General features: G+C 32.8%; 1 protein-coding gene across 1 annotated transcript; it reads right to left on the bottom strand.

Annotated features, from left to right (window-relative positions):
• Positions 1-9,169: 9,169 nt before the first annotated feature.
• On the bottom strand, positions 9,170-10,375 carry LOC133314403 (proline-rich extensin-like protein EPR1). Its single transcript, XM_061515884.1, has 2 exons — positions 10,261-10,375; positions 9,170-9,672 (listed from the first exon to the last, which is right to left on the bottom strand). Exons 1-2 carry the CDS (start codon positions 10,373-10,375, stop codon positions 9,272-9,274), a joined length of 516 nt encoding a protein of 171 aa, XP_061371868.1. The 3' UTR covers positions 9,170-9,271.
• Between the last annotated feature and the right edge of the window lie 1,857 nt (positions 10,376-12,232).

Below are 12,232 nucleotides of genomic sequence, written 5' to 3'. Positions count from 1 at the left end.
ATTATTGAAGATATGCAGGCGAAACCAGTACGATTGACACAAATCATTATTCTACAATTTCTCTGTTTTTATGGTTTCAATATTAAAGTTCATGGCAACAATTAATATTACTAAATTTTTTACTTTATTAAAAGACTAAAAAAAAAAAAAAAAAAAAAAAACCAAAAGTAGAAGGAACAACCTTGTCCGGATCCGAACTAAGTGACACAGGGTGGCATCATAATAGCAAAACACGAACCAACCTTTCTTCCTCTCCCCCTTTGTTGAAGGGTGTGAGGGGCACACTTTCTTATGTCAGCTTCAAAATTTGTAGCCTCTTTAAAAGGTGGGTCCTTCAATGAAACAAAACAATGCAGCCACCACCACAACACAAGAAAATCATTTAGATTTAGATGGACATTAAGTGGCCCATATAAGTCCCCACATACGCCAAATTTTTTCCAATGTGGCCCCATCCACAATGTGCCTCCCACCCTAGCACCCTTCACCTTAAGGGAGATTTCATACCGTACAATACATGGGTGAGGGGGCCCACATGCACGCCAACTTTTTAAGTGACCATCAGACTTGGTATATATATGCAACCATATTTCAATTTGATATTAATGTAGTGTTTGGTACAGGAGAAATTTTTTTTAGTCGAGAATCTCAATTTTTAAAATTATGATCTTTACATTCAGTTTATAATAATATCCGTAAATTTAAAATTTAAAAAAATTTAATTTTTCAAAATTCTTGAAAAATTCTGCGTACCAAACATCCCCTGAGGACTTGGCCCATACATGTGAGACTCAATCCAGTGGCAGCTGGGGAACCCCACAAAGATTTTGGGGGATGTGGTAGATGGGGTCTTGCCTAGATTTTCACTACAGCAGTGAAATATGCAGCAGTGTTAGAAGAAGTTCCTAGGGGAATTAGATAGTGCTCAACCAGACTCCACTGAGTCACACAGTTAAGAAAGGAGAAATAGCAATAATGATCATAAAGAAAGGATACTCTAGTACTGATAGAACAAGTAAAGCTACTCTAGTGTACGTTTTTGTGTTTGCCATTACTCAAGTGCTTATTGTTGCATCATAAAATATAACTTTTTTTTTAATATTCTAATACGCAAAATAGATCTACAAATTTTTAGCATATGTGAAATTCTGTGGAGCTTTTACCCAGTTAGATATAACAAAATTATTAAAGCTTCATCATTTATTAATTTAAATTTTTAGATTGAAATAATTTTTTATATGATATTAAAGTCAAGGTGACTATGGATCACAAGTTCAATCCCCACTTTCTAGTAAAATTATGTCAGCATAAAATAAAATAAAATAATAATAATAATAATAATAAGTCTGCGCAATATTCACACTTTAAGTTTAAAGGACTCTTACTTATGGGATATGTTAGAGAAATATAAAAATTATTGATGGGTATTTATTTACCTACTTAAACTTTTGGATTGAATTAATTTTTAGATTAATGGTAAAAAATTAAATCCATATTGGAGGAAAGAGAAAAATGTTTCAAATTCCATCCACTCTGTTAAGGTTTTATCATCCATATATTGCTGAATGTACGTACTACAATGCAGATTTCATGTTATTTGATTGGGGGGAGTTCACGGAGTAAGCCACCCAAGTAAAAAACATACAGTGCAGCCAAATTTCACTATTTAAAGGAAGATTAAAAAGGTAATTACTCAATTGACTTAAATTTGTACATCATTAAATTAAAATTGTAATTAATATTCTTATAATAATAATAATATATTTTAGTAAAAATAATTTTGATCGTAAAGCATGCATAGTTATAAAAATTAAATCAATCATCACAATTGAATGCAAATGATACTTATAATCATATTATTTTATTAATTTTCATTGTAAATAATTAAAAAAATCAATATTGACAATATTATAATCAATATAACATTTCCAGAAAACTTTAAAACTTAAGAAAAACACGTGATTATGAGCAATGATGAGGATTCTAAATGAAAATTAGAAATGGCAAAAGGAGTTGGAAAGGGGTGCGCATAAAGTCAGTATCATCATCATATGAATATTGCAGAAAAGTATGCTCATAAAACAAAATAGGAAAGTCCGCCACACGTGATGGTTCCAAGTTCCAACTAACAAAAGTCAGTAACATTAGAAATTTAGAGTTTTATGTTTGTAAAATTTTGTGGGTAGCTCTCAATATTAAAGGCAAAAAGTTTAGATATAAATTGTGTACTTTTAATTTTAAACGTTATGTATTACGAAAAGCTACATAATTATTATATAAAAAAAATTCTCTCTTCTCAGAGAAAAAATGTTAAACCCATATTAAAACTACAAATAGATTGAGAAGTAATTATACTAAGAGTAAAGTATCTTTTAGATCTTCAAAAGAAATTACAGGACTCATATTAATCTTTTAGAAAAAAAAAATTGATTTGTGATATCTCTAAAATTTAAAATAGACTTAATTAATTGAAATTGTGGTCCTTTAAAATTCAAAGAAGATCCACATTAATACGAGTCTATTTTGAATTTTAGTAAATCACAAATTAATTTTTTTATAAGGGATTAAAATAGGTTCTATCATATAATTTGTTGAAGACTAAAATGTACTTTATTTTTATACTAATCTCAAAAAGTAACTCAAAAAGGAAAATATTGTTCAAGTCATTGTAGGGATACTTTGCTTATACATTTGGCCAACGTGGCATCTTTAACACAGTCTACCCCATTAATTAGTGCGTAATCAAAACACAATCCACGCGTTAATTGGTATGCAAATCCTTATTCCCAGCACCACTCTTTGTTATAGTTGTATCCATCTTTTTCATAACAGGGTGGGGGACAGAATGGGACTTCAAACGTCAACCAGCAACTGAAATGAAATCAAGCATTAAGAAAACAGGAAAAGAAAGAAGTGCATGATGTTCAGATAGACCTAAGATGTACTTTCAGAGCCACTTCAGATGCCAATATGCAAAACAACTTGAAAACAAATATTACTGAATTAAAAACCAACAAAAAAAAGTATTCCTGAATAAAAGTTAAAAAAACAGAAATATAATGCCGAAATATTTGGCTAAACAGAAAGAATAGAATTCAGAGTCACAGTTCTCAAAAATATATTTATTCAATAAAAAATAATCAAATAAATAAATGTTCACAACATTTTTAAATAGATAACAAAGACAAAAATAATTAGAATTACGAAATTGTTCCCATGAAAATAAAAAAAAGATAAAAAAAAATAGGAAAAAAATTAAAAACTCAATGAAAATAACCTAAAAACCATTGAGGCTGATGGTAAAGCGATCAACCTTTTGTGTACCAAAAAAAAAAAAAAAACGATGAACCTTGTTCAGAAGACTAATTCCAAAGATATGATCAAATTTAAGTCCATTTCAAAATGATCACCTGGGTGCATAAAAATAAATATCATTAAAGCGGAAATAGAGTTCATGCAGAAGGTAGAATATAGGACTTATAAAACTGTCTCGTGACCACAATCTCCCCTTACTGAATAATTCACCACTATCCCATTATATAAATATTTACAATTATTCTAATTACCCCACCTAAACTTTTAGTATCCAAAAAAAAATTTACAATTAATTTTTTTTTTTAGACATATTTACAATTAATGTTAATATCCACCTAAATTTCAAGTTTTAATACTGCACCTGTAGCCCAAATAGTCATATCTAATCCCTCTTCCCACATTCAATTTGATTTGTAAATGATATAATATGGGGATTGGAGATAGAAGTCAAGGAATAGAAGTTGGGAGGTTCAGACTCTAGGTTACATGAATAAGAAATTATAAATTAAGAACATTGACGTTATATGCCCGTACATGGCCTAAAGCCATAGATGTTTTATGCACATAATATTACATATACACTACAATTTCGAGGTTCGAATTTAGATGAACTGTTTGAATGTGACATCCAAGAAATCTTCATAAAATATAAACCGCAAATGCAAAAAATAGATTTCGCGCGGTGCAATAAATTCTTATTGGAAGTTCTGCTTATTCCAACCACAGTTCAGTTACCCCAGTACGCAATCTACAAATTAATTATGCCAATGCATATACAAATTAAACATACATAGATAACGACGAAGCCAATATTTTAAATAAGATGGATTCAGTCATGCTGATAAGAATTGTATCCTTAATTATTGCCAATATAGAGGCTACTAAAATAATCCTCTTCTTGCAAAACAAGGACTACAGCCATAACCGAGACAGATATTTAAAATATAAACCAAGGAACATATGTAAGAAAAGGAGCTAAAGGTTTGAGATTCAGTTAACAAGAATTTGGGCTTGTAAAGCAGTATTTTCCACCCAATTTCTCTTATTTCTTCCTCCTTGCAATATCTCTTTAATTCTTTTACTCTTGTTTTCCATTTCCATAGTGTTTCTCGCTTTGGTTAACATTCACATGGATTTAGTGAACCTTTGAATTTCCTCATTGCCTTCTTATAACTATGAATTCATCTCCATCCTTTTAGTCAATAAAATCGGTACCATGCAAACAAATTTCATAACTTTCATCACCAAAATGCTTATCAAAGCTTGGTCATCTAAGGTTTTAAAGTGCAATTAGCATCAAAACCAGTCATCATTGTAGCTACCAGATGTTCTTATATGTAAAGCAATACCTAGAACCTATAGCCCTTTACCTAGATTTCTAGGGTATTGTTCTGGACGAACATTAATGGATATTCTGTATATCTAGCCTTTCTTATTTGGAGTGTTCCATATATATATATATATATATATATATATATATATATATATATATATATATATATATATATATATATATATATATATATATATATATATATATATATATATATATATATATATATATCCTATGCCAGACGGCTATGATGAACGTGGGTAGTTATGGATAATCCAATCTGAGATCGTAGTAGGGCCCAAAGATGCCAGCAATATGTGGGTCTTCTACCCGGCTAAGTGACTAATACGGGCTCGTGCCATAACTAAGACAACTACCTGTTAGAACTTAACTCGGATGCAAACTACTTTTGACTTTGGGGGAAGCCTAAGTCAGGAATCCAAAACAAGTATAAAATATGCATCACAAGACTAAATATTGTGTGTATGAGTGTGAGTGTGTGTATGTGTTTTGTTAGATTTAATTTTAAAATAATTATATTTAAGAATAATGTATCCAGAAAAACATAATGTACTCCCAAAAATAATTATATTTAAGAATAAGAAGTTTGATTTTGAAAATATGTGTTGCTTCGTCACCGAACAAATAAGTCATTTCGTGATTGAATGAGTATCGTTCAAATCGTGACTTTACATTTTTTTTATATAAAATTCGAAATCATAATTTTTAGACATAATATTTTTTCCCAATTAGTCTTTGTACATTCTTTTGCATTTGCATGCTTCGACTCCAATATGATTTATCAAACATAGGTTAAGTTTGATGAGGTTGTTGTGTTGAAGTGTCATCGTAAGATCAGAGGTAATCCGTTTTATCCTGATAGACAATTGTCTACAAATTTTGGGCACTATAGATAGGGCAAATTGTCTTAAGAATACAATATCAAATACTGGCCTTAGAATTTATTTTCTTCTATTCATATGTTTTCACACGGTACGTTTTAACTTTGTGTTATTGCATGTTTTGATTTCTTGGGTACATTTCATGAAATTGATTGTGTTGTTGAAATAGTTTCTTAAACACAAATTATCCTCTCAAAGATTTTAATATCATTTTTCTTACAGGTGACATAATTTTTTGTGTGGTTAGTTTTGAACGAGTTGCTTGCTTCAAAATGTAATCACAGAAAATATTAAAAGGAAATACAAATAAAAAATATTGTTAAAACAAAAAACAAAACGGAGAATCAGTACTTTTCTTTGATTAATATAGAACCGATTTACAACAACAATAATACTGAGAATGTAACGCCCGACCGCTTCAAGAATCAATGACTATCTCCACATACTAACACGAGACTTTCAGTGTGCTTTTTCCTCACTCGCACACTTCCCGGGAAAACTTCTCAGGAGGTCACCCATCCCAGAATTGCTCCAAGTCAAGCACGCTTAACTGTGAAGTTCTTTTGATCTGGGCTACCGAAAAGCAGATGCATCTTGTTAGCATAGGTAGTACCAATTAATTCTTATAAGCTATCCCAAACTGTACAGCCTTATACCTGGACAGCCTTAGGAATCCCTTTCTTTCGGGTGTTGATTCGATTCATTCATACATGTAACCCCCCGCTGGAAGCCTATCAGGAGTCGCTCCTTATCCGTGCCTCTTTGCACCGGCAATCACTCCCCGCCCTCGTCAGCGCTCGGGATGTTACATGCCCACCAGCTTCTGCCTGGTTCGTCCTCGAACCACACCGTACTGGATGAGAAGCCCTGCTCTGATACCACTTGTAATGCCTGACCACTTAGGAAGTATGTAGCGGATCCTTCGCACGTGGTGCAACCGGATGATGTGGAGGTTCGGGAGAATCTAAAGACTCCCGTCGAACCACTCAAGATTCTCGATCGTGGCGAGAAGCAGCTGAGGAGCAAGATCATTCCGATGGTCAAAGTGCAATGGACTGGAAGAACTCCTGAGGAGTGTACTTGGGAGCGAGAGGACGAGCTTCTCCGGCAGTATCCCGACTTCCGAGACAAGTATGTTTCTGATTTTGAGGACAAAATCCTTAAAAAGGTGGGGTGAATGTAAGAACCTGCACCGTTAATTTATGAAATTAATTGAATAAATATGAGAATTAGGAAATAATTCCATAATTGACCCTAATAATTATGAGAAGGCTTGAATAATTATAGAAAGTAATTAATAATGTTGAAAGTCATTTTTCTGATGAAAAGTGAAGATACCGATTCTGCTACTCGGTATAGATGTGTACCGATGAAGTATCCCGGAAAATTATAATAAGTGCATGAATATTTCTAGAATAATATATAGGACTTGTAAAACAAGTTTCAGGTCAAAATAATGAGAACTGGTGCCAGAACTGATATTGGCTATGGAAAAGCGCGTATCGGAAAGGTGCTGCAAAAAATAAAATAAAAATATAAAAAATCTTAGAAAAATGAGTAGGTTCAGAATCTTAAGTTTGGGATTAAAATGCTAAGCGTAGCTATTAGCGCTAATACTGTGTGATTTAAACTAATTAGACTATAAATAGAGGTGGCACAGATTTTTAGGTTAGTTTTCTTCATTCTCTACGTGAGTTTGCTGAAGTTAGAGCAGCCACCTTGCCACCTTCATCCTCCCTTCACCTTAGGAGCCAAGAGACCTCATTTCTTCTTGGTTCTTTCTCTAAAACTCCTTGTGTGAGTGTGCATTGCATTGAGAGAGTGTAAGGTGTTCCCTTTTCTGAGTTTGGTTTCTGTTTAGTGTAGAGTTTGTGGGCTGACCTTTGAAAGTGGAGTTGTGGGAGCTTTGTTCTAACATTGTGAGCTCCAAGGAGTGATCTTGGGTGAGAAAGAAATCACCTTGGATTACCATTTTTGTGGCTTGGCAAAGTCAGATTGTTGAGGCTTCTTCGAGAGCTCCAAGAGCACCTCTAGCTTCTGTTTTGAAGCCTTGGGTATGTTTCTTAACTTGATCATGAGTTTTCTTGGTTTAAAGGTTGAGTCTTGGCATGTTAATGAGTTAAACAAGTAACCAACTTGTATATGAACCTAAAAGAGGGTAAAAATGCACGCTTGGACGTTTTAATGGATTAAAAACTGAACCTTTGGAGTGATATCTCGCGAAATGCAGAAACTGCATTCTGTCGCGAAATATCCGGATATGGGCTTTGAGATATCCGGATATCATATCCGATATGGCCCTAATATATATCCGGATATTCTGAGTTTTCGAGGACAATGTTTGTACTGTTCAGACAGAACTATGTTTGGGGTTTGCGGACCTTAGATTGATGAAGTTGAACTTCTGTAATGGATATCTAAGTCAGAATCTAAGTGATTAAAGGCTTGTGGCTTTGTGAGAAGCCTAAAGACATGAAACGTAAAAGAGAAGTGTTGTCTTTATGTTATATGCTTGTGAGCTATGGTTGTTGATATGATTGCTGGTCCAAAACAGATTGTGATTCTGCTGTGTTTGGGCTTTGAGCTTTGGTTGGACTCTTGGCTTGGATAGTTAGCTTGCAAGGTAAGATTTTGTGTCCTCGGTTTAGCCATTGTTGGTTCCACCATGTCCCATGGGGGGATGGTTATATGCATGGTGTGTTTTCATGATATATTGTTTTGTTGAAATGCTATTGAGCTGCTAAGTGCAAATGCCTTATGATATGTATGTGGTGTTTCACTTAGACAAGAAGCCATGGGGTGGTCCTGTGGACGGGTACAGCATGGGCGTGTACTGATGTGGGTAATAGACGTATTCTTGCATTTCTCTGATCAGTAGAATTGTTATAACACACATACATGATTATCTGCTGCATTGCACTGATTTTGTAACTTATACCTGTTAAACTGCTTTTGGAACTTATATTGCACATGTAAGTGAGCTTGGGGTGGAAGATCCTTGAGGACCCCTTGTCTTACTGAGATTTCTATTTAGAGATCTCACCCTACGTTTGGGGCACCATTTTCAAGTTCAGGTAATGCGGGGGTTGAGACCTCTAGCGACAGGAGGCTGGAGCTTAGCTGATTGCATGCTATTATGATGATTTTGCTGGATGCAGACATTGCTTTATCTTTACTGTCATGTTATTTGATTTGAGACTGTTGTTGGGCGTTGTTTCCTTATTTGGTGAGCATGGGGATTGTTCATGCCACATTGCATATGTTTTTTTACTTTGTCTGGCTATGTATAAACTATCAGGATATTGTCCGGACTACGTGTTGTAGATCTGTGGCATAGATACATATTTTATATATGAGGTATTTCAGTTAGCTGTTCTTTTGCAATTACATACAGGCATTATTTTGAAAGGATTTAATAATCAACTTGGTAATGATAATGATGTCATAATTGAATGAAAGAAAAAGTTATTCCGCATATTTAATTAAGTGTGGCTTAATACGATGACATGTTAACAAACCGGGTATACACGGGGTGTTACAGATAACTTTATTTAGGCGAAAGCAATTAAGTACATATATTCCATTACAACACACAAGATGAGAATGATAGGATTATGCTAATGCAAGTGATGTTGAGATACAGGCGTAGCTATATATATAAAGTTAACATTCTAAGCATGATAATTTTATAGAATGCGGATCGAGGAAGAGTCTTATTATCTTATGGAGTTGGAATTGGTAATGGTGGTAGAAATGGTTTCTTTAATTCGGGGTGAAATGGTAGTTTAGGAATAGGCTTTTTGAATAAAGGCTTTGGCTTTAGAAATTCCTCTGCCTCAACAGCGGGGATAGGTTTCTTAGACTCTGGAATAGGGATAGGTTTTTCCACTATAAATGGTTTTGTTACAGGCTTAATAACGGGAATTGGCTTTGGTATAGGCTTATACACTGGAATAGGGATTGGCTTAACAACTGGAATTGGTTTTAGTATAGGCTTAACAATGGGAACTGGCTTTGGTATAGGCTTAACAATTGGAATGGGTTTCTTGAATATTGGTTTTGGATGAAAAATTCCTTTGAATTTTGCTTCTTCATCATGTCCTTCTTTGTTCTCTTCATTCCCTGTATAAGAAATGCAAAAGAACATAAGTTAAACACATAATACTTATACTTTTATGGTTTAAACTTTTCGTGTTATACGAGATAAAATTATCTCCAATATACATAAAAGTATGTGTGGTTCATATAGGGTCATGTGAGAAAAAAACAGAAAAAAGAGAAATATTAAAGCCCGCACACTGTGTAGAAAATAATTTTTATCTCTAACAATATGAGAAACTTAAACCCTACTTTTATTATAATAAATATGAATTTTTTCACATAGATAAATAGAGAGAGAATTTAGTGTATGAAGTGTTTTGGCTCACTGCTAAAGCGGTCTCCTTCCGCAAAACTTAGGTTCACTAAATATACACAACTCTTGAAATCTTTTTAATTCCTCACTTGCTAGAGGGAATAATAGAGGGGACAATGATCAAACCCTATATCACTTAGTCTTACGCTCTAATATCATGTAATGCAACCAACTCTCCTAAAAGTTTAAATTGTTGGGGAATATGTTTTACTATATCTCTGACAGTTATGTATGAGTACACATTTTGTATATCATATAACAAAAAATATCTTGTAGTGTCAGCATAAGGCACAAACCTGAATTAACTTCCGTTGTTACTATAGCAGAAGTAACATAATAGAAGCTGGCAACAAGAAATAAGAGAACCCAAAAGCGCACAAGTGCGCGTTGCAGAGTGGAAGGCTTTCTCATTGAGAAAACTTCAGTTTGGAAATGAAAGCTGAAAAGGGAAATTTCTGAAGGCTTGAGTTACTCTTGTACCTTACTTGCATTATTTATAATAGCTAGCTTGAGATTCACTTTACATTAAGTGGTCTATATGCCATTACATTTTTTGAATATCCTCCGAAATTTTAGATTTAGTTAAGGATCATTATGGGTGGTTTAGAGATAAACGGCGTTTAGCACCGTTTTTGTCGCTGGAATGGGTGCTCCCTCCATTAAATTAATGAGCCTCCCAAGTTTGGTGTTTCTTTTCTTTTAGGATTGTAGGAGAATAATATTGTATATATCGAACTAGAGAAGGCTCAAACATAACGTGGCAAGCCAAAGTTAATACCATTGATTTTGCGTATAAGTAAAGTAAACAGATTCTAAAGTACCTGAATTGATTATACTAACACTACTGCTCCTGAAATATATGTGTGTGCAGATATGAGTTCAAAATGTATTAACGCTTAGGCTTTATAAAATTAGAACTTATAAGAATAAGTTTTCGAGAAAATGTGTGTCATTTTAAAGGATATAAAGTTATGTCATTTTAAGTGAGAGAAAAATAGATCAAGGAAGAGAGAATGGACAAAAAAATATAAAGGTGTGGGTCCCACCTTTGTGAGAGTGAAATGACACAAGTTGTATCATTTAAAAGGACAAATATTTTTCCTAAGTTATTATAAGATAATTGAATTTATAAATTAGTAATACAAGCTAATTAATTGCTGTTATATCAATGTATATTTTTATTTATCAATATATATTTTTATTTATCAATATATCTAATAAAATATGCATAATTTTTTTAGTTTATTAAAAATTAAAGTACTTTGATTGCTATTTGTTTTAAAAGTTTAAAAAATATATATAGAAAAAAATTAAAAGGTTGGAATATAATTTTTTTTCAAAAAATATATAAATTAGAGAAGTAAAAAGTTAATTAAATAAAAATAAATGAAACAATAAATTTATGAATTAAAAAAATGAAAAAGAGAAAAAATTATAATTTTTTAATATTTTGAAAAGTTCACTTAATATATGAATATAAATATAATAATTTATATGTTTATAAAAAAAATATAATAATTTATATGGGATGTTATAAAATTCGTATCAGACTCTCCTATTCACTAGTCAACGATCATATTATCCATCGGGGTACAATAGTAAATCAGCCAACTTGTTTAAGACATAGTGTGACTAAGATAAATTTTTACAAAAACGAATGAGTAAAATGACTCATCCGGTTTACATAAAATCCAATCGTTATGCACTTCAAAAAAAAAATCTCCCTCATAAAAACCACATAAATAGAAAATAAAAAAAATTAAAGTAATGGAAAATTTGGGCTTTTGTCCCAAATAATGAGAAATCAGATACATTTCACCGGTTTGATAAAAAAACTGCAAGGGCAAAAAAATTAAAAAAAATTACAAAAATATAGCATTTTAAAATCAATTTACGGATCTATTGCACTCAGTCATATCCAAAACGGGCAACCACTCATGCTCAAATAAGACGCAATTGCCTAATGAAACACACCTAGAAAAGGTGTTACTGGTCGCGCCCCAATTAGAGGCAACCTAGAACCCTAACTTGCCTAATTTGGGCGCAATTGGCCCAGTTCTCCTTCATTTAAATCCCTCTCCTCTCCACATTTTTCACAACTCTTCTTCATCGCAAACCCCTTCTCCTAGATACATTATCACTTGCTTATTGATACTCTCTTTTGTGTTTTTTGTTTATATATTTAAAAATGAGTTCACATATTGATTGTGTTCGTGTTGTTCTATATTATAATGGTAGGAAAGTGGAAGGTCGACGTGGTGTAATTTT

Source organism: Gastrolobium bilobum, unplaced genomic scaffold (assembly GCF_033153095.1).
Source record: "Gastrolobium bilobum isolate Gb01-03AN ecotype WA unplaced genomic scaffold, APGP_CSIRO_Gbil_v1 utg40518, whole genome shotgun sequence".
In the NCBI taxonomy this organism is placed as follows: Eukaryota; Viridiplantae; Streptophyta; class Magnoliopsida; order Fabales; family Fabaceae; genus Gastrolobium; species Gastrolobium bilobum.
This window is presented reverse-complemented; position numbering and strand designations above follow the sequence as displayed.

What these genes read in the sequence shown, in the direction of transcription:
- LOC133314403 (XM_061515884.1), bottom strand. Translation starts at nt 10,375, where the DNA reads ATGAGAAAGCCTTCCACTCTGCAACGCGCACTTGTGCGCTTTTGGGTT. An exon ending in AACAACGGAAGTTAATTCAG is followed by an intron (nt 9,673 to 10,260) that starts GTTTGTGCCTTA and finishes TTTCTTATACAG; the next exon opens with GGAATGAAGAGAACAAAGAA.